Source organism: Centruroides vittatus, unplaced genomic scaffold (genome assembly GCF_030686945.1).
Source record: "Centruroides vittatus isolate TY-2023 unplaced genomic scaffold, ASM3068694v2 scaffold_3315, whole genome shotgun sequence".
NCBI lineage: Eukaryota > Metazoa > Arthropoda > Arachnida > Scorpiones > Buthidae > Centruroides > Centruroides vittatus.
In genome coordinates, this window is record NW_027122703.1 from 498,343 (window position 1) to 523,159 (window position 24,817).

At 31.1% G+C, this 24,817-nt stretch overlaps 1 protein-coding gene across 1 annotated transcript in view; it reads right to left on the minus strand.

Annotated features, from left to right (window-relative positions):
- Positions 1–1,043: 1,043 nt before the first annotated feature.
- The window catches only part of LOC136988565 (uncharacterized), a 59,274-nt gene continuing 35,500 nt past the window's right edge, over positions 1,044–24,817 (minus strand). Inside the window, exons 4-9 of the mRNA XM_067286467.1 lie at positions 22,897–23,034; positions 15,776–15,861; positions 13,294–13,495; positions 6,495–6,616; positions 4,335–4,470; positions 1,044–3,218 (exon numbers count right to left, since the gene is read on the minus strand). Coding sequence (XP_067142568.1) covers positions 3,028–3,218; positions 4,335–4,470; positions 6,495–6,616; positions 13,294–13,495; positions 15,776–15,861; positions 22,897–23,034 — 875 coding nt within the window. The 3' untranslated portion in view covers positions 1,044–3,027. The remainder of the gene's footprint in view (positions 3,219–4,334; positions 4,471–6,494; positions 6,617–13,293; positions 13,496–15,775; positions 15,862–22,896; positions 23,035–24,817) is intronic.

A 24,817-nucleotide genomic window follows, 5' to 3' on the forward strand; every position in this document is an offset into this window, starting at 1 on the left:
TGATAAAACAGTGAAATAACTGGGAGAACATTTGGCTTTTGCCATTTAATTTGAGACTTGTTGTGAGAAATATTGTTAACATGGGAAATAATGGCATTAATAACATTGTGTACATATAATTCTATATGTAAAAAAAAAACAATGATTTCATTGTTAGTCTCAATTTTAAATATTTCTCTGTATAATTTATCTATAATAAGTAAAATACTATATTCTTTCCTCATTATTAGTTCTACTATGTAGATTTGTTATTTCTTTTATAACTGGATGCTCTTCTTGTTTCCAAGTCTTCTTTTAATCCATACTTGGATCTACTATCAAGCTCTGTGTGGTTGACAACAACACACAATAATTTATGACATCTAATAGGAATACCATCTTGTCTTTCATGATTTGTATTCAGTGAAGACTAGCCATTACTGTGTGCCTGAGTAATATTATATCTTTAAAGTAAAAATTAACATATTTATAAATTTTTAATGAGATTATATCAGAACACGATTATGATTTATAACCAGTGGTGCCCAAACTTTTCAATTGATGGGTCAAATTACACATAAGTCGTACATAGAATGAACAAAATGATTTGTGGCCTATATATATATAAAGTATGCCTATTTCTATCAATCACTTACAAGAGGCAATTCAAGTATTACATCAGGAAAAAACTTCTTGATCTCCCTTCTGTCACCACCAGTTATTGGAAATTAAGGTATAGTACTGCTTTTCTCTTAATTATGCCATCAGCCCAGATATTTAAACCTTTTATATAGGAATTATTTTCAATAATTTCATGATGACTGGGAGAAAAATAAATGCTGGGTGCAATCTTTCATTTTCAAAGATTTGTTCTCCCTCCCCTGTCAATAGCAATCATCAGATAAAAACAAATCCCTTTTCCTCTAATACTTGAACAGTCTGTAAGTGATGAATCAAATATGTTTTTAGGCTGGATTAATATGTAACATGAGCTAGATTTGGCCCAGGGCCATACTAGTTTGGGCACCATTGATTTATACTAACTTAATATTTTAAAGACACCATTGTTTTGACAGGAAAGTTTATTAAACAGATTAAGGACACAGTACAGGTGGCTTTTGTGAAATTCATCCTAATTCAATGGCACCAAATTTTAGCAAAAGCATTTATAAATTGCAATTGTGCACAGAGATATGTTTTCTACGTTACAAAGACATTCAGTATGGTACGAAACTACACACTGGAAACACCTATGATAGTTTGTTCACATGAAGAACACTACATGACAATAATATAAAATTTATGAAGTTGCAGATTGGCATACATGAGCATTTACACAAAAGATGTAAGTCTTTAATAAAATAAAACATCACAACAATTGATAAATTTAAGTAGGAAATAAAAAAAAAATCGTGAAGACAACCTCAATGTAATCACAGGATGAACGTTTTCAGTTTTTTTCCCCTTCTCGTTTTGTACCACAGACTAGAATACTTCTGCCTGCCAGATTTACAAAAAAGATCTAGGCATTTGACAGAAAACAGAATCTCTTAACTTGAGCAAATATGTAAAAATTTAATAATTGTGCAAAATATTAAATGCAATTTTTTTTTAATCTTAAGCTATAATAATGTTATACTATCATGAAGGAGATCCTTCGGCAGAAAGGAGACTGTGTATAGATTAGAGCAAAGATGTTTTGACATTGGAATGATTAGTGTATATAAAGTGGAATAGGAAAAAATAGTTCCTCAGAATTCAAAATGCTCTATGAATTAATACTGTCCAAATGTGATGAGCATGAGGTTAATATACGGCATTCATATAATTTAATGTAAAATGAAGGTATTGTGTTATTAAATAAAATGGATAAATTTGTTCATTTGTAGACAACATAATGATTTTTTTATCCCCCAAATTTGCAAATATAATATAAAAAACTTTGGTAGCAAAATACAAATATTTGTTAAAATTCATAGAAATATTAATATTTCTTCTTTTTAAAATTGCTTTCAAAAATCCTACAACTTAAAAGTTTCACTAATAAATATATATATGAAGTGCCACTAATCATTTACCTAGTTAAAAAAAAAAAAAAAATGCAAAAATTTGTATTATACCAGGTGATAAAATGAAAAGTTTACTTATGAGGAGTAGACTTGGTGACATCAGGAGTCAGCGATACCTGACTAACTCATCACATCCACTGGTTCCCACGTGTAGTGTTAGCTCATTATTGTTACTTCAAGTAAGTGTTGTATAACTGGAAATACCTTACATTAGAGAATAGAATTTTCATAGTATAAAGTTACATAAAGAAGAAAAGTTATCAAAAATTGTAGGCACGGATGACTCTGGTTATTTTTCGTAAACCACAGCCTTTAAGGTCCATGTTTACAAACTTTAAATAAGAGGCAGTTCACAGGATCTGTGCGTAACAAATTAAACATTGTAGCTTTGACTCACTGAAGAGTTACATGTGTAATTTGTATCAGCAATACTAAAATTCATAAATTTATCATCGATGCGTAACAAAAAGAGTTACAATTAAAAAGTTATCTGACAAAGAGTTTGTCATTTGGGTACACTTAGAAGCAGATCTCAAAATGTTTAAGGCATTTATCTCAAGATTATCTTAAGAGTCTGTTCATATAACTAAGAAAATCAAATTTAAATCTTATAATAGGGAGTATTTTTATTTATTGAGTTTCAAAATGTCATCCCACAAGTCTATAGCAAATAATTAAGTATTTCTCTTGACATGCAGCAGGACAGCTACTGCATCCAGCTCATGGAATTATCAAGTCTACTCTTCACATGTAAACTTTTCATTTGATCACCCAGTATATATATATATATATATATATATAAATATATATATATAACTTGATTTTAAAAAATTGTTTGGAAAGCAATTTGCAACTACAACAAAACAAGGCACAATGTCAAGATTTAGCACCCGACAGACAAATCGGTGATAAAAAAAGCACCTGGAGCAGCTTCATGTTGTCTGAGGGCAGTAGTATCGATCTGCACATTGGAAAACATTTACTTGCATTCAACAGCTTCTATTTCTACTTTCTCATTTGTGTCAAGCTTTTCAGGTTTGTCTTCTGGTTCCAATTCCTTTGGTTTCTCTTCTTCATTCTTTTCTTTTTCAGCTTCTTTTTCATCTGATTCTTCCTTCTTTTCTCCCTCTTCCTTGTTCTCTGTTTCTTGCTGACCCTCTTCTTGTTGTCCTGAAAAAATAGGCATTAAATAAACATTTATTATTTTTTTAAAATATTTCTAATCGTAACTTCATCACACATGCATGTATATTTTGATATTTTGTAAATATCATCTAGCAATAATCTAAATCATTGAAATTAAATTAATTATCAAAATTAGACTATATTTAGATTTGACTATTGATTTGGATTATGGTTATATTCGAAGTTTAGTCATGACAATTTTTCTTTCCCAAACTTATTTCGAAAAACTTATAACTTAGATTACTATTAATCAATTTGTTATAATAACTGCTATTTAAATTCTTATACATTTCACAAAAAATATTGTATGAAACAAGTTATTAATTTCTTTACAGTAATACCCCAAACTTACACGATAGGTGGAACCGAGCAATAACCGTGTAAGTTGAATTCGCGTAAGTCGGGGTATAATTTCGCATATAAACACGTACAAATTATTTTTAATTGGGGCCGGAGACTAAAGAAAACAATAATTTAGAAAAAAATGTTTAATAAAATCTTAGATAATACATATGTATAACAAATTATATTATTAAAATCGTAAACCAAAGTTATTTTGATGTAGAAGGCCTCATAAAATCAGCGATTCTCGATCAATCTCGGCCGACCAATCAGCGATTCCCGATGGTCGGAGCTTTATCTGAGCTCCGTAGGTGTTGTGATGGTCTGATGACCAATCAGCGGATACGCATTCAAACTCTAACGGTCGCTTCCTCAACAGTCTTTTTGTAACAGCGACCGTTACCAGTTAAAAAAAAAAAAAAAAAAAAAAAAAAAAGGGAATCGTGTTTCTGCATGATTCTACCCCGACAAACACAAAATAAACTGTAGCTATGCGTCGATTCCGCATGACACATCCGAACATGTAAGCTGAACAATAATGTGGGGGGAGTGAGTGAGTAATCAAGAGTTGCGTGGCGCTCAAACAAAAGATGAATCGACAAGATTTGAAAATCGTGTAACTCTGGGTTTGCGTAAGTCAAGGTATTACTGTATACGTAATAAAGTAGTAATCCACCTAATCATATAACAGGACATTACCAAAATTTATAGCTAAAAATTTCTTACTAAATTAATAAAAATATAACAAATTTAATTTACCTTCTGTTTGAGGTTGAGTTTTTTCTTTTTTAGATTTCTTTGATTTCTTAACTAATCCACTATCCAATAAACTATAAGCTGAATCAATAATGGTTTGGTTCAATTCTCTTGGTGTAATTTCCAATACTTCTTTCATCTATAAGAATGGTCAGATTAATGTGTTAATTGTAATGCACATGACTTTGTAATAAGTAATACCTTTTTAAAAAATTTTTATAAGTAATGTATAAATTACATACATCAGTAGAGAACATATGACAAAGAACATATATATCAGTAGATATGTATGTTCTTTCTCATATACAGCAGAATCCATTTATTGTACTCATTTTGGGACTTGCTTATAGTGATAACTGACATATTATTTAGTGAAACAAGTAAACAAGTGTAGAATTAATGGACAATTGTTTTTTTTAATGGACATTAAAAAGACACGTTAAACAATTAAAAAATGTATAACTTATAATTAGTAAATATTTAATTGTAATTCATCCAGTACTTAAAACTACAAATAAAATACTGCAATAATTAAATGTTCATTACATAATTAAGTCGAAATCACCTTAATTCAGTAACACCAATTTATTAGTAGAACAAACCTTTTCAACCTTGTTTAAAGGTCACCCTCAAGTTAAAACAAAAATGAAATAATTTAATAGATCAGACAATTTAAAATGTACAAAATGCTGCATGCATAAAGGTAAAACAAAAAAAAAAATTTGATTTTTCGTCGGATGAATAAATTATTTTTGTAGAAATTAAAGACAAAGTCGCTCTAAACATATTTCAGACGATCACCATTTTTATTGTGTTCTAGAACAAAATTATAGACAGCTGGACCTTCCTTTTTAGGCTACACAACTGCCCACATTTAAAACAGTTCCTTAAAAAACACAGAAAAAAACCAATAAAAATTAAAAGAATTACCATTCCAATTTCAATTGGAATGGTAATTCTTTTAATTTTTATTGGTTTTTTTCTGTGTTTTTTAAGGAACTATTTTAAATGTGGGCAGTTGTGTAGCCTAAAAAGGAAGGTCCAGCTGTCTATAATTTTGTTCTAGAACACAATAAAAATGGTGATCGTCTGAAATATTTTTAGAGCAACTTTGTCTTTAATTTCTACAGAAAAAAAATTTATTTAATTATTTTAAACTATTTTATTGTGAGAAAATAAATGTTTAATGTAAAGACTGAACTGATACTGATTGCATGTTACCAACCATATACTAATACAGTAGAGCATCAATTATATGAAACAATTCGGGACTGGGGTTGTTTGGATAACTGATCACTTACAAAAAATATATTAAACACAAAACTGTACTGTGTATATTTTGTATCACACATCTTACAAATACATGTGTTACATAAAGTAGTACATTAAAGTAGGCAGGGAGAGGGAGAGTGGTGCAGCGCTACAGCCCTAGCAGAAATTTGAATTTGCCGACTGGAATGCTATCGGTTAACCGACGTTTTGGTTGATCGGTATTCGGATAATTGATGCTCTACTGTAAATAAAAACCTATTTACCTGATTATGACACTATATTCATACGTTGATTACAATAAGCAAAAATTTTGTAAATATATTTTAAATTATATGTTTTGGGACATACTAATTCTGAAAACATTAAATGGTTGATAACCATATCCATGATTATAATAACCAAATTCTACTGTATATATATCAAAATATAAAGGCACTGAACCTTACACATGTTTCTAGCAATTAACTTTAATTAAAATAAACATTTTTAGCCTGAACTTATGTTCCAAAAGTAGAATCTCTATTTAAAAACCTGACAAAGGCTATCAAATAGGCCAAAAAGATTTGTTTTAAAGTTAATTGCTGGTAAAGTGTGTAAAGTGTGTTCAGTGACTTTATTTACTGTAGTAGTTCCAGTTTTGACTGTCTACCATATATAATAAGTGAAATTTGATTTAGCAGCAACATGGCCAATGCTGCAGAAATATCAGTCTGCTGCTACATGAAGATTTCATCAATCAATCTCAAATTTTCATGTATGATTTGACTCAGACATATTAACCCATGACAGACATGGAAAAAGACTCTGATGATCATAGAGTGGAAAGAAGTTTAAAAAGTTAAAATATATAAAAACTAATTTAAAATTTCAACCAAGTTATTAAATACTTACTCTCTTATTGTCAAATTTAAATTCTCTACCCACACGAGGCAATAGCCAACGTACACTCTTGTCAAAAAAACTGTTTAACCATAGAGCAATGTATGGTGCCATCATTGTTGGAATACAATAGCCTAAAAAAATTTAATACAAGACAAATTTTAATATAAAAATTTTTATAAGATTCAAGAAATTTGAAATTAATGTAAATCTACAATTAAATTATCTTTGTGTTCTTTCACGTAAGAAAAAAAGTTGAGAAAAATCAAATTTATGAAAGCACAATAGTAAGTAAAAATATGCCAACATTACAGAAATCTGATAATGGGACCGAGGAGTCTGGAAAAATGTTCAATCCAATAAAATTTTGTCTCCTACAATCAGTTTAACGTTGGTATATTTTTATTTTTATTTCCACTTAGTCAGCATATTCTGAAACTAGACAAATTTCAGCATTCTTTGTACTCTTGTGAGCCTCAATTTTCAATTTTTGTGATTAATTAAAATTTAAGTTGCAAATACATGTGATTAAAATTTCAACATTTAGTTTCTATGTGACATGAATATCAATAATGCCATAATAAAAAGCAAATTTTTTTTAGTGTATTAATTAATTTGTGTACACATGTATGTATATATCTTGTATATACAGATAGTATTAACAGTAGGAATGCCAGAATTTGTTTATACCAAGAACTGCCAATACAGAACATTTTGACATGTAGTAGAAAAATTGTAATTAAAGTGTCTGATGTATTTATTTTGACATGTATTTTTATTATACATATTTCTGAATACCGTATTTTCCGGCATACAAGACGACCCCTGACTTTTACAGTTAAAATATATGGTTTGGGATATACTCGCCTTATAAGACGACCCCCGACTTTTGAGAAGATTTTCCTGGGTTAAAAAGTCGTCTTATACGCCGGAAAATATGGTGTATTCTTTTGCTACCAAAATTCATAAATAACCGAAAATTAATTTTTTCTGTCAGTATTTTTTACTGTGCATCAAACACACTATCTGAATCTCTGCTTTGCATTTTCCATAAACAGGAACTTTGCAAGAATTACAGAATTGCATTGTGCAATTACCATTATTTTGGTAGTAGATTCCCCTTACAATTTCTACTTATTAGAAGAAAAAAAACAGCTGAATTTTCACTTTTCAAAATTTGGAATGGTTGGAGTGGGCTTTTTATATATATCATTTTATAAAAATTCCAGCTTATGGTAGAAGATTTAGTTTGGCCGATTTTTTTTTTCTCTAGATACTCTTGATGCAGTTCTCTGATAGCTTTTGCTTTTGAAGATATCCGTACCTAAAAATGTGTTTTTGAATTATCTCTTTGTTATAATATATGTGATTTGATAGTCATTAAATCCAGGATGACATAAAACACTGTTACAGGCCACATCTTGACAAGCTTCATGTACTATAAAATTGTGCCATCTGATTGAGCATGTTGACACCAACTTTGTCTTGATTATCACAGCTTATAGTTTCTGGTTACCTCTTTTTGTCTTGTTCTTCTCTCAAAAATCTCGAGAGTCATGAAGTGAACTTGTGACAATTACATTTTTATCCTTCTTTGATTTATAAATTGTGAACATTGTGTTATCTTCATTGTTCAGTATGACTGTGCTCAGAATCTGCTCTTTATCCATGATAGTTTTCACATTAGAAAGCTCATGCCAATTGTATTGCAACTGTTCCCAGCATGCTGAATTTCACTGAACGTACCATAATTTAGTAATGAAAGAGATGTAAAAAAATTAACGCTATCTCTAACCTATTAACCGGAGTAAAATTTGTTCTAAAATTCGCTAACATTTTCGTTGCCCCTTCTGGGTGCTTCCTCAGGCATTCGATAAAAGACCGTTGCGAGCTGTATATTGACCTTCAAACCTCCCTTTCGAAGGTGTTCGATTACCTAATTCCCTAAGTGCATGCATTTCTCCGTACTATAAATCTTCAACCCGTATAACAGCTTGACCTCCTAACGGTAAAAACAGAGACAATAAATATAATTACATGTTATCTTCCATTAAGAATTGCCATGCTTTAGAAAGGGACATTTCCTCCTTAAAGTCCTTAAAATAAGAGCATCAACTTTAAGGAGGAAATGTCATCCTCCTTTGAGGAGGACAGTCCTTCTTTTGTAAGTTCTGTTCTCCCTCAAAAAGTGCCCTCCTACATGTCCTCCTTTTCAATATTTGAGGACTAATCTGTAAATCTCCATATACAATTGATGCTGAGCCGATCTGTTGCATGTGATGTGATGTGTTTGTATTTGACATGACGAATCATCAAGGCTCGGTACAGTGTGGTGAGATGTGATTATGAGATGCATGCAGTCTGCATGGGAAACCTTGAGAGAGAGTGCCGCACGCAAGTGGCTTTGTTTACTTCTTACCAAAACACGACACACATGCATGCAGCACAGATTATTATTGCAATGAATAAAATGCTTCTTTTATTTATGATATTTTTCCTTCAATTTATTTGTGTCTTCCTTTTCATTGTAAAAAAGTTGGTCACCCTTACAATTAACAAAAACTTAACAAATTTTATTGACTCATTATGAAATATATGATTTAAAAATAAGAAAATAATATATACAAGCTCTCCCCCTCCATTTTCTGCACAAGTTTTAATTTCTCCTTTGATTTTCTAGATATAATTTTCTATTTTAATCATAACACAATTATAAAATGCCTTAATTTTATAATATAGTTTAAATTGAGTATTGGAGTTTCATAGCTATCAACATTAACTTGAAATACAGTAACTATCTCCAGGTCTTTGGCTTTTAAATAAAGTGGGATTGAGATATTTCCTCTTTTGTGGTGATGCAAAAACAAATTGTTCAGCTGTTAATTCTGAACTTTAAAAATTTACATCATATTGAATTCAAGATAATCCATCATTCACTGAATTTGTTGTAATATTAGCAAGGTTGAGACCAAAGTTTTCAACACGAAAACGTGTATGTCTGACTTTCAGCGGCACTTTCTTGTAAGCCTAGAAGTTTGACAATGGTGTTTGGAAAGTCAGTGGAATCATGCGCGACATTCCAAATGCCATTGTCAAACTTCTAGGCTTACAGCAAAGCGGCGTAGTAATAGAAGTAGTTGATGTAGTAGTTGAATTCTGTTTTCTTTTCTCTTAATGTTTTCCAGAAATTTATCTTTCTTTTTACGTATATACTTTCTTACAAACTCATTCCATTATATTTTATAAAAAAATTATTTAAAACTTAAAACACCATAAAAAAATTTCTCTGAAAGTGTTGGTTTGGGTAGCATCAGTCCAAAATTAAGATTAAGCATTCATAGCACTCTCTCACCTCTCCATCAACAAAGAAGTGTACATAAAGGAGTATTAAGAGAGGCTGACACAATTCCTCAAGATAAACCACTTGGATGGCCTGTATGTTTTCTGGCCTGATATTGTAGCTGCACATTATAGAAAAGATAAAATTTGTGTGCTAGAGTAGTGGTTCTCAACTTTCCTAATGCCACAATCCTTTAATACAGTTCCTCATGTTGTGGTGACCCCGAACCATAAAATTATTTTCATTGCTACTTCATAACTGTAATTTTGCTACTGTTATGAATCGTAATGTAAATATCTGATATGAAGGATGTATTTTCATTGTTACAAATTGAAGCATAATTAAAGCATAGTGATCAATCACAAAAATGATATGTAATTATATATTGTGAAATATTTATTTCTAATTACAAATAAATGAAATTTTGTCTTGAAGCATGGTGTAGCATGGGTAACAGTCTTAATATAACAACAGTAAACTACATTGCTATATTTTGCGACAGTATGCGTAAAAGCCAACGTCATTGTGATGGTTGAGATTGCTTCTTTCTCGCCAGATCAGAAATTCTCGGGGGTAATCTTTGCAAGAGCACAACAAAGATCATTTTCCTCAACAAGTCTGCTTTTGTATTTAGACTTGATAACCAACAAGCTGGAAAACCCTGTATCACAAAGATATGTTGTTGGAAATGGAAGAAGGCACAACACAGTCTCAGATAGAACAGGATATGACTGCAAACACTTGATCCAGAATTTTGTAACTGGCATTGTAGAGAAATCAGTTCTCGCTGCATCGCTGTTAATAACTTCAATGAACTCCTCTTGTACTGTCTCAGGAACATCTTCAACTTTGGACTGTGAATGGGCTTTTGGCAAGTGCAAATGGGGTGTCAAGAAGATTTGGAATGTACGATAAAATTTTGTCTGCAAATATGCAAGTGTTATTTCATGGAAATTATCACCGTAATCCTTTTATCTGGTTCAATGTCATGTTCCTCAAAGAAAGCAGATAAGGTAGGCAACATGTAAATTTTATTTTCATCCAATCTTTTTGCCAAAGCTTAAGTTTCATTTGAAATGATTGGATCTTTTTATTTTTATAATCTAAAACTGCGCTTCGTACTTTATTGCTTCAAACACAATTGAGTGTTACAAATTAAGACACTTGGCGATTTTTTTCAGACAAGTCGAGACCTGTTGCATTTGGCAACAGATGTCAAAGGTATCAACCAAGTAAGCTATTTTCTTCAGTTCACTTTTATCACTGAAAAGTGCTTCGAACTATGGTCTTACTTTCTGATTAAAAAATGTTTTGGTTGGTTGGTTAAGGATTTTTGGTGCAAGAGCCACACAGGCCAAGCTGCACCACAACATTGGTATAAATAAATAACAATAATAAATAAAGTAAAATAAAAAAACAGAAAGGAACAAAAAGCAAAGAACCAATAATGAAAATATATAATAGTTAAAATGTGTATAACAACAAGATGTATATGAAAATAAATAAATAAATCTGTTTATAAATATTTGTGACTTTTAGAAAGTTCAATAATTTATCAAGGTTTGGCCTCTGGCCCAGGATCTCTTTAAAACTTGCATTTCCAAAATGCTGTCTACGAATCCTCTCTGAGGCAATGCAATTGCTCAGTATGTGCTTAACACTTACAGTACAGTTGCAATACTGATGTACTGTACAGGCTGGTCACCCCCCTTCAAAAGGTATTGATGAGTCAGTTGAGTATGTCCAATTCTCAAACGGGTAAGAATAACCTCAGATCTCCTGTCATAGGGTTTGTGTGTCCAATTTTCTATCATAGATTGTGATCTCGTGTAGTTTGTTGTAAACTTGTGCTTTCCACACACTTTGCCATCTCTCTGCTAGTTGTTTTTTAATGACTAGCTTCAAGTCACCTCCTTCAATAAACATTGTATGCTGAGAAGGACTTGCTGACTTTGCAGCTGCATCAGCTTCTTCATTTCCTCTTATACCTACATGGTCTGGGACCAACAAAATTTTATAGAGAAATTTTGAGTTCATCACAAAGCTCACAACAAATAACACATTGCAGTTTCTCAATTCCTGCTGTAATTATTGAGGTAAAACAATACTGTAAAAAATCCTCACTATACTTTCTTTTCTTAATGTTCTTCTCTACACGCCATTGTCATGGAATGGTTTGCTAATGAAAATAATATATAACAATAGCTTTAATAATACAAAAGATGATACAAGGCATAATTCAGTCAATACAGTTCATTAAAGTTTCCTATGATTTACCATTCTCTGTGTTATTCTTTTACATACCTGTTACTATCACAATATTCACATCAACCACAGCTGAATATAAAAAGACTGATCAGGATCCAGATTAAGTTCCTGTGGTACAGATATATTTTTTTTTTTTTGCAGTAGTTGATGATTTTACAGTACATGGTTTTAATTTACCCAGTAATTATAATTCATGAAGTGTCATTTTATCTTCAATACTGCTGATTTCAACACATTAGCTGCTTTCTACACATGTGTAACTGGTCCACATAAGTACATTATGGTGCCAACCCTGTCATATACACCTGTATTTGTATGGAGTGTGTGTGATGGGGTTGGCGCGATGATGTGATCATTCTGGGTACAAGTATGTGGGTGTGTCTGCATGTGGGCAGACCCGCCTGGAAATGGAGAGAGGAGTGATATCTCTGTTCCTAAGACCGTCAGAAATGTCTGTTTTCCGATGGTCTTAGGCGACCCCTGTGAAAGGGTCATTCGACCCCCAAAGGGGTTGCAACCCACAGGTTGAGAACCACTGTGCTAGAGGAATGTGGAGTATTAAGTCAACAAAGAGAACAGTGTTGCAAATGTTCCTCACTACATCCAGTTCAACAATTCTGGTACCAGCTGAAACAAAAGATGTACAAAAACAAAGTAAAACTTGAAACAACCAGTGTGGTGGCCAGTGTCAAGACTAAAATCAGAAAAGCCTGTTAATGTTACCTATGGTTCCAAAATGGCGGCTCGTCTCTGATTCCAGCAAATAGAAGAAAGGAAATAGTGAGGGCGCATGTTCTAACCTAACCTATTCTAATAATTTTGTTGGTAATAATTATGGTAATTTATTACAATAGGTTAGGTTAGAATGTGCATCCCCACTGTTTCTGATTTCAGCAAATAGAAGAAAGGAGATGAGCCACCATTTTGGAACCATAGGTAACATTAACCAAAAAGCCATATACTGCAGACCAGATTCCATAATTTAGAGACAGAAGAAACCAATTTTGTCAATTTTGTATCCCTAGGTATTATTGTAAAAATAAAGTTTGATTTTTGTGCAGATTTTTTGTTTACACATCCTTAAATTCTTTACACAACACAAAAACTAATGAATAAATTGAATTTTTACAAGAATGAATGATTCTTTGGAAAATTAAATAATTATACTTTAAAAGCTATATTATATAATAAACAAGAACTAACCATGAGATTTGAATTCTTTGGCTAATACCAGAGCAATGTCTTTCATCCAAACTGTTTGTGTGCTTATAATATGACGATGATCTGCTGCTTCTGGCAATGTCATAGCTTTTAAATGGCCCTGGGCAACATCTCTAACATCACAGACACACATATTAAGCTTAGGTACCATAGGAATGGAACGTTCCATCAACCGCTTTACTATCTGTAATATTTAAAATTTTTTATAATTTATTTTAAGAATATTTTAAAAAATGATTTCTACAGAATTTATACAGTAAAACCTCGTTTTAATAGATTTCTCATGAATAATAATAATACTAGAATAAGGGATTTTTTTTCCCACATCCTGCCAAATCAATGCAATTTTAGCTCCTTTCAGTAGATCTGAACTCGGAATAATGGATTTTTTTTCTAGCCCCATTTTTGTTTTTTCAATGTTTAGTAAATATTTGGGTGTTTCCAGAAATTTGTAGAGATCAATGACGCACTTGTTACATCTGGGATATCTTATATACAATCAAAGAACTGTATAGAGTCATCAGGATGATACAATTAAGGAAGAACCACCTGGTGAACGTTCTTATGCTGGTCCAAGTAAGTGCAGTGTTGAAATTTGAGACCATGGAGTATTTCCAAGTCATGAAAACCTTCCTGATGAGTTTCAGCATAAACAAATAGGTTGGACTGTACATGACATTGCTAATATCAAGTGGTTGTTCTATTCAATAGTCAGAAAATTGGCATCAAATCAAACCAAGATGGACAAGTTTTTAACAAATTAAAGTCAAGCGAAATGCTAATGAGCGTACATAATTTGTCTTTTTGTGCTTACGGTATATACAGTTTCCATCAGCTTTGTCATATACACATACAGCATAATATGCAATCTTGTAACATACATATTTTTATAGAATAGAAATATCAAGAGAATGAATAATTTTAAGTACAGTTATTTCTTATATGTACAGGGTTAAATAACGGATATTTTCTTGGGTGCCTAGAAATCCGTTGTTTGCGATATAACGGATTCTCAGAACAACAGATGATTTTTGGTGGCCTGAGTGATCTGTTGAAATGAGATTCTACTGTAGTAGTAAAATATAAAAATTTCTTTTATATAGTATATTTAAGCAATTTTTTCAAAAATATGAATTCTACAGGAATGTAAAAAACAAATCAATAACCTAAAAAGTTTTATTTATACAATTATAAATTAATTAAATCTATAAAAATATAGTGTTGTATCAGAAAATAGCAATTTTACAGTCAACCGAACAACTTTTCGTATTTATTGAAAATCTCTCTCTAAATTCCTTTTGAAGATTTTATACTGTAATTTATATATCCCTCTTTTTGAGCAGTGGATACATTCCAAAGAACACTGCATAAAAAAAGTCCAGTACAAATTAACATTATTTGTACATAAATATAGTAAACACAAGGTAGAGTAGGAAACAAAATCAATATACAGTATTCTCTGATATACATACAATACTGCAATGTGCTTAAATTTGAAAATTTTCAAATTTATCTTTTTTATCTGTGTAAAATAAAATTGATCACATGAAAAGAGGATTAGATTTCTTTTGTTAATTCAAAATTGCATAAAAATAGACCATGTAAAAAGAGGGATAGGTGTATATAAAAATTTATTGCAAAGTATACTCTGTAAAAACTGTATATTCTATTTATTATCAAGTGATTAATTGTAATGTAGTTGTCAAATCAATAATATGTTGCATCAACTAATAAAATTACAGTAGACTCAATTATCTGAGATTTCATTAACCAGGAAATAAATCAAGAAGGATGCAAAAAAATGTCTATAACTCTTCGGCTATTAGGTCCATCACAAATCACTTTGAGACATCTACTTTGCTAAAATGTCCAATTTATTACAAATAACCATGAGATAATTATACATGCTGTTTTCTTTACATTCTTTTGAAAATTTACCTGCTCTAGTTACTGGATACAGAATTTAAAATGGTATTATCCAGGATGGCAATTTTCCATGAATCCTGGATAAGAAAATGCATTCTAGACTCGCAGATAGAAAAAACAATAAAATACATTCTGCATGGACATTAAATGTCCTTACAATGTAATACAAAGCGATGTGTGTACATTTTTAAAATCACAATTAAAAACAATCCACTTTTATTATTATTTTAAAATACTTTGTGTCATTGAATTAATATTATGTCAATTTAACTTAATGATATTTTGCATATTTAGACACAAATACTTACATCAATACTAGGAAAACAGAAATATTGAAAATTAAAGACTTTTCATTAATTAAGTCCAATATATTTTTTGTAAAGCACCTGATTTTATAATTTTCTATAATAACTGCAATACAAAATTAGTAGTAATTCTGTTATTTTAATAATAATTAACTATTTTAGATGTTCAATTCATGAAATTGATTGCTTGTCTTCTATAAGAACAATTACAGCTGTAAATCAAAAACACTCACCTCTAGACTAGTTGAAATTGCACCATTAACAGTTGGTCCCAAAACGTATCCAGGGTTAATCACCGATAATTCAAATTTCTTGTCATCTAAAAGTTTTTATTAAAAAAAAACTATTTAAGTGGCAGTTAAAATTAAACTATACACCAAAATAATTTCATAACTGCTTTACAATGTTCTAAAATTGATGCAATATTTCCTCTAATTTAAATGGAAACATTCCAATTTAATTCATGATTCAAAAGAAATATAAATGATCTATCAAGCTACTCCATAAAAATCATTATTTTTGAATCACCAAAAATTTAAATTTACCCTCACATCTCACATACAAATAATAATAATAATAATTGCCACCTGAGACCTGGTCATAAATACAAGAAACTACAGAAAGCACATAATAAAAGACAGCATTCACAAACAACACTTGTAAGAAATCCATATCATATACAAGACTGTACAACATAACACATCACACTGGATTGTAAGCTTTTTACACAAACTGACTATATACATCGATGTAACAAAATAGCAAATATAATATATCAAAACTTTGCACTCAAACAAAAACTTCCACACACTCAAGAACCATATCACAAGTATACACTTCAGTCATAGAAAACACACACAAAATATACTATGACTGTGCCTTAACCACAGACAAAACAATCCATCACAACAAACCAGATATTACATTGATAAGCAAAACAGTCCATACACATCATAGATTACAGCTGTATCAAACATCCGTAACAAATACACACACTGAAAAAAATTAGTAAATATCCAAAACTTGCCCACAAAATAAAGCATCTGTGGAGAATGAATGAGGTATGTATTGTGCCAGTATAGTGATACCTTGGTTTTCATCGATAATCCGTCTGAAAACAATCAGCAAAATCCGAAACTGATGAAAATCGAGGCAATTATTTCTATATGAATCAATGTAAATCCAATTAATTTGTTCTAGACAATCCAAAATACAATACCAAAAATACATTTTATAGTGTTTAATAGTAAAAACAATAAGAAATTAATATAATGGCCTCCGAAACAGAATTGCCATTTAACTGTTTTTGATTGATCCAAATTAATAACTGTTTGACATCTTCAAGTTTGCAATTTCTGTTTTGTTAGCACATTCACGCCTTTCGCTACATTAGCCTCCTCTATTGCTTCATTTTTTTGCCACAATGTAACTTATCGTGGATGACCACTTCCCATACATGAGGCTAATTTCAGCAATCTTAATGCCGCTCTCATATTTTTCAATGGTTTCCTTCAATTCGATCGTGTTCCTGGCCTTCGAAGAGCTGCTAGCTTTGTAAACTTTCTTTGTTTCCACGATAAAGCTAAAAGGAAAAGAAAGCAATGCAATTGTTTAGCTAGACCCATGGAGTAATGCTCACACAGTGCCACACTAAGCATGAAAACATGTGGGTCACTTTTTGTTTTGACAAAATTAGCAGTGAGGTCACGTAGGCACGCCGATGAAATCTGAGGCAATCAACAAAACCCAAGATAAATTTTTCATGGAAAAAAATCAATGATAACCGAAGTCAACGAAAACCAAAGTATTACTGTAGTCTTTTCTTGCACAGGCATTATACCACAGACACTACAAAAAATCTTGGAACATTAGGGCTACAGTACATACATCACAGTCAAGAAACAGATACATACACAAACAAGACATGTTTTCTGTAGTTATGCCTTGGTCCAGAACAGTACTAGATATCGGTATGTATGCATGATACACTCCATTGTAATAACAATAACCTCTGATTTGCAAAATTCAAGATTCAGATTTAAAAAAAGCAGATAAAGCTTTAGACAGGAAATTCAAATTTGTCACCCTCTTAGGGACCGTCCATAAATTACGTAAGGTATTTTGGGGTGGGTGGGGGTCAAGGATTTCTTACAATTTCTTACTCGGGTAGGGGGGTAATAGATCTCATCTTACGTAATATTCTTATTTTTTGATCTTGTTTAGTGGTGGAGTTTTCAATTTGGCGGTTTCTATTAAGACCGCTCGTTGTACTAATGCCATCAAGTGTGACATAATAGAATTATAATGCTAGCAGACACATTTTCTTTATCATGGGAGAAAGGCCATGTAGTTCTCTCTCTCTCTCTTTTTTTTTTATTTGAATAAGTGCATTATTCCTATGGGTGTATAACACTAAGAATACATAAACCAAAATACATGATACAAAGTAACCATAAATTAGTACTCTGTTTTTAGTGAAAACTAAAATGTAAAACTAGAAATTATAGAGTCTTATCTTCCATATTTTTTGAACATAATTGTAAAAATCATCAAACATTGGCTTCTGAACAAGCTTATCGAATGGATATGGCCACCTGAAACCAAGCATAAAGATTTCTAATTTCAGAATAAGTCTATCTTGATCGTAAATTGGACAATGATAGATCATATGGTCGATGGTGTCTAGGTTTTCTGTAGAGCAAAAGCAAGAGGCAATTTCTGCCCGGTTATACATGCTCAGTAAATAGTTGAGCGGTCGCAAACGTTAAATCTCTAAGTGGTGATGAGAACCTGCATTCAACACTAGGAAAATAAAGTCTTCTAAAGTTATTCTACCAGTTTTACTACTCAACTATTGTTGATTCCACTTTTGCATAGCATTGAAATAAATATAATTTTTAAGGCTGCTGCATGAGAGAGGGATGTGAGTGAGGCTAAGTCCTTTGCAGCTGACTTAGCCTCGGCTTTTTCACTTCCTAGTATGGCAGAATGGCCACAAACAAACATAAACGTTATCTTATTTACAGGATTTTTAATATGGTGCTGGATATATGTGATTTTATTGCTGTTGCAATTGGGATTTAATAGAGCTTTTAGGACAGACTAAGAATCACTGTAAATGTTGATAGAGTTTTGTTTGGTAGTGAAGTGGCCCACTGAACAGTTTGGTAGACAGCATCTTCTTCAGGTTGATATGTGGGGGTATCTGTACCTTCTAACATATTTTGGGCAAAATATGTTAGAAGGTACAGATACCCCCATATATCAAGCTGAAGAATACAGATACTTGTCCCTTCATGTCTGATCAAGACACAGATACTTGAGCAGACATGAAGGGGGCTTTTGGACCCATCTGTGTAGATATTAATGTCTGCATGATAATCCATGGAGGAAGCAGATGACACCAAATGTACAGTACCCTGTGGATAACCTTGTTTACAGGGTGATGATCAGAGATAGGGTAATTGCAATATGGTAGCATTCGAACAGCCATAGGTAGGAGTAGAGACTGTTGTTGAGCCTTGATGTCTGTAGTTCTGATGTAGTAGTTTAGAACCTTTTCTACAATACATAGTGGCAAAGAAAGGAGCTCTGCTAGTATCAGAGAGGCATTAGTAGAAACTGTCATTGGTGTAGCCAGGATTTTGTTATGGGAGGGACCTAATAGAGGCTGTAATTTTCTGGAGAGGGGCACCAGGTTAACTGGGGGGCTGTGCCCACCCATGCCCCTTCCTGGCTACGCTTATGGAAATGGTTCTGCAGCACTTTGAAATTCTGATGGCAAACTGTCCATGAAGAGAGAGTAATTTACTTGCTACTGAATTTTTACTAGTTATGTGACCCAGCTAGAGGCTGCGTAAAGTAGCATTGATTGTATTGCCCCATTATATAGAGTTTTATAAGCTTTATGATTTAGTCCCCTGGTGCACCTAGCACATTTTATCAGCATGTAGTTTATTTTCTTGGCCTTAGCCAAGATGTAATTAATATGGCAATGGAATGTGGTTTCTATTCTCTCTCGTTTTATTTTGTATGACGTTTCTGTTTACATGTGCTAGTCGATCTGTCAAAGTATTTTGCGTCCTTCTGTGAAAATTAAAATTAATATAAAAATGAATATTATGATGTTGATTAATGATGATGATGATAAAAAGATTGTTAATAATTAAAAAATAAAGTTCTTAAAATAAATTGTTCATTTGAATTCATTAAATTTTTGTATTTTTAAATTTGTTCACATAGTCTTTTATAAATAATAGTACATATTAATTAACTAAATAATAATATATTTTGGACCTAAGGTTTTTTGGGTTTCATTAAAAATATTTTAACAAAAATAAATCTTTCTATAAAATTATGCCTAAATATTACGTAAGATAGGGAAGGGGAGGGGGGATCGAAGAAAATATTACGATTTCTTACATGGGTGGGTGTTTAGAATGACCGAAATCGTCCTTACATAATTTATGGACAGCACCTTAAAGGCTTATTTTAAGATAGAAAACATAATTTTCAACTATTTAACTTTTATTACAAGAGCAAGAAGGGAATTTAATCAATAGAGAGATAGTCAGATATCATCCCTTATAATAATAAAATTCAAAATTAATAGCAAACACAAAAAGACAGTTTTTATAACTTTCTTTTCAAAACAATTTTTGTAATTTTCTTTATTTTTTCTCTCATCTCATCTTTATTTTTTAAACAGCAACATAATTTCATTTCTCTGTTAATTTGAACAATGTAAAATATACTTCTAATATTTAAATACAGTATTATCTATCTGTAAAGCATTATTTTTATATCACTTTTCAACTTTTTACCTACATTTGCAATTTGTCTTAATATTTGGTTAGCTATACAAAAAAGCAATTGTTATATTTTATGTCATCACTTTTGTTTATAAGGATAGCAAATGGCATAATTGAAAATTTACTGTACTATTATATGTATGAGAACATTATTTCCTTATTTGTTATTTGGAAATTGTGGTTCTTGGAGTGATGAAATTTTGATAAATTCTAGAGACATTTATGATTTTTTAAAGATAATTGTAATATAACAAAAGACTAAAGACTCAATAGAATATGAGTTACAAAATAGTATTTGACATTCTACTTTGAATTACAATAGTAAATTTTAACTAGAAACAGGCAATCCTTGATTTTTAGACAATTCACTCTTTTGTATAGTACATAATTTGATTCTCTTAAATCACATTACATATGCTATAGCCAAATATACATTATATTAATTTATTCCTAATTATTAAAATTTAACAAGAGATGATGATGACTTAAATTCCTCTCTCTAATCCAAATTGCTTGATATCAATTAATTAGCCATATTTTTCATATGCAATAGTCACAAGTTTTGAAAATTTTCAACTGAAAATAAAAATTGAGCTAATGTGTGAGTTGGTGCTCTCCACCAATTTTGGTTTTGGTAACATGAAAATCATTTGCAAAAAAATTTTTTATTGTTTGTTTACTTTTTTTTTGTATGGTTTTAACATTTTAAATAATACAATACATAACACTAATACATTTTTCATGAAAAAGAAAAGACTTTTCTCCTCAAACTAACAGCCAAATTCTTTTTGTAATATGCTTCTTGTCTAGTCTTGTATTCAGTTTTACAAGTTCTATGATGGCTTTTCTTTTCTGCTAGACTTATTACACCATCAATTAGAAACAGGGCGGTTTTAAATGTTACGGCTTTAACAGTACTTTATTATGTATATTGTTTGCCTCTCACTGCTATTACTACTTTATGTATCGTACCGTCATATCTACTCAAATACCTGTAAATTAATAATTATCATCCGTATTTTATCAATCGTCGCCATTTCTGTGCTTCTCATAATCATTTACATCACAAAGAGTTGATAAGGGACTCAAAGTCCAAAATGTGTACTCTAGGAAATAAAAATGTGATTTTCTAAAGCATGTCCTGTTTCTAATTGATGGTGTAATAAGTCTAGCGGAAAAGAAAAGCTGTCATAGAGATAGTAAAACTGAAGCCAAATTCTTTATTGAGTAACTTCTTAATTCTTTAATAATTAACCTTAATTTGTCTAGAGGTAGGTGGGTAAATGGCCATCTTGTGTTGAATTTAATAATTAGAAATAAATAAGTTTAATTTAGAATATTCTGGAAGAAAAGATCAGCCCAGAACAAGACTCAAATTCACAATTCCTGCTTACTATGCAGATGCATTACCAATTACACTATCCCAGATTTCTGTCCAGCTTTACTTCCAAATCAATTAGTTAATGATCACTCATGATGCCATGATGGAGTAAAAGTGTAAGCAGGCTGAAAGCTGTGGAGGGCTGTAGGCACTAAGTCATGTACAGTCAGCACTGAGTGATCAGCTTATCAGAATTAACTGGTCTAACTAGCAATGAATCTTTATGGTAAGCAGGAGTTTCAAGTTTGAATCCCACTCTGGACCAATCTTTTCTTCCATAATATTTTAAATTAAATTTAACACAAGATGACAGCTTACCAACCTACCTCTAGCCAAATTCCTTAATAATTAATTAGTTTTAAAATAGCCTGATTTTTATTTTTAGTTCTTTTTAGCTCTCTGGGAATAGAACCCATTTATAACATGCAATCCTATTCAACCCTATTGCTTAACTTTTGGACTCAATGTACTCCTAAAATTGGACATAACAGTTATTTCTGAAAGTCAAGGGCTGCCTGTATTAACTTATAAGATATACTAAGACTTAACAATAAAAAATAAAATTTATATTAATTGAAATAATTACTGTTTATCTTCTCTATGGGAAACCATAATATTAAAGTGTTATATTCTCTGTAAGCCAAATTTGACATGCTTTTGAATAACCAGAGAAACCTTATAAGTATGTGAAATTTGCCTTATACAGGATATAACACATCACTGTTTATATTAAAACTCAAATGTATCATAGTATCAGAATCATAAATTAATAAAAAATTTAAGAATATTGCTTAAAAATGTTCATTACATTCCTAAAAATGCATGTAACATTAATATAAATAACTTGAAATTTTTTTATAACAATCCATTAAACAAAACATTAATTATAAAAAAAACATACAAACCTTATTGCACTGTGCACATAGTTTTGAAAGTTACTAACATTTTCAGTCCGCATCTAGGACCTTCTTCAGACAGATCTTAGAAACAATTCTTTCTGAAGAATTTTTCTAAGATCTGTCAGAATGCAAGATCTTTTGGAAAACAATTCTTCAGAAAGAATTGTTTTCCAAAAGATCTCACATTCCAAAAGATGTATGTTTTGTTTATAAATTTATATATATAACATAAAAAGATACTTTAATGAAAAAAGAAAAGCTACCTGGTAATTCTTTTACAAAATCCCAAGCCTCTCTCTCTGCCAAAGTTTTGCTTTTACTGTATGCATCAATTGTAGGAGAATCTGGATTACTCCAGTCTCCTTCAGTATACACTTTTCCATCTTCAGTAACTGTTTCTCCTAATAAATGATAAAAAGTTTATTAGTCATCATTTTATTTTAGGATTCATTAATATTCAGTAAAAATTCATAATTAAGATCTAATATAATTTACTTTTTAATAATCTATGGTTCATGTGTTACTCTCATACCATATACACAGTAGATTCTGCTTATTGCAAAATCAGATTATCAATCATTTAATATTATCAAAATTACTGTTTCAAAATCTAAGTTAAAATATACACTATAAAAACTTTGATTACTGCAGTTTAAATTTAGTTGTATTTATTTTGTTCAGGTAAACAGTAAAAAAGACAGCTTAAAAAAAGAATATAATCAGCTGATTGATAGCAGAAAAACTGAAAATTGCATGCAGTTTTCAACCTAACTCAACCAATATGTACATTAATTATTTTAATAATTACATGGCCAAAGTATACTAGTTTAAATTACTGTATTTCTTGCTTCAACTGTAAGCTAGCTGTCGTTAAAAGCAGTACTGCAAGCAAACCAATATTGGATGATTGCTACTAACTAATAAATTTATGGTTTTTTAATTTTTTTAATATGCCCTTTATGTCAGAATCAATAAAGCAGAATTTCCAATAACTATAGTCTTATTTAGTCAATCTCACTCACCAATAGCAATAACCAAATACAGCAAAACCCTGCTTAACGTGGGGGGATATGTTCCTAGATGACAAAGCACTAAATGAAACAGCATTAAACAAGGTCATTTTAATGCAGAGTAAATAGGAAAAGGGGAACACACAACCAAAAATAAACACAGACTTTAAATTATTTTTTATATTAATTTGCATAATAATATATGTTTGCATATGCTCAAACATATGCTCTGTGTGCATATGTTTGTTATTTAACAAACATATGCACACAGAAATGTAAAGTTCATTTTTTTGCAATGAAGGTCCTGGCTTTTCTGAAATTCTTGTTTTTTTTTGCAATAAAGTCGTGTTGTTTCATTTGTCGCTTTTTTCTTTCCTTAAACAAATGTCAGTAGCAAGAGATCATATTCAAAACGTCTCATCTTGCTTTTTCACTCCTTTCAAAATCTGGATCATTTGCTACAATTTGATCAACAATTTCAGTTATTGTTACCAAACTTTTACTAAGGAAGTCTGTAGACAAATTCTTTGTTTTCAGAATCACTATTTTCCAGTTCTACACAAATTCCTTGTTCTGCCAGTTCTTGAAGGTCATCGTTGGTAAGGCTCTCATCAGAAACCTGCAGTAACTCAATATTCTGCTTGTTGACATCTCTTAATCCTGCTGTATTGATTAGGTTGACAATTTGGTCAACCTAATGCTACAGCGATAGGCTCTTCTTGTTGATAATTCTTGGATACCCCCAGCCATACCTTCTTCCACACTTTCATTCATGCATTTATCAGTTAATTCTTGCCAAGTGAAGTCGATATTGTCTATGGCATCCATGATATTATATTTTTTCCAAAATTGCACCAAACAATCATAGATTTAGGGAAGTATAATGCTACAATAAATTGCCACCTTTTGTATATTGGTTCATGTCCAGGAATTATCTTATTATATACGAATTAATGAAATGCAGTGATAATTTGAATAAGTGTAAATTTTGAGATTTTTTTTAAGGCTTCTAGCAGACCGCATTATATCGAACCTAGTAAGTAGTGTTAGATAAGGTCTTACTGTATTCAATGACAACCATTTAGCTTCTTACAAATAAGATATTTAAGTAAGTTACAAAATGGATACAATAAAAATGAATGCAAAAACATTTCTAGAAATAGATTTCAGTTTT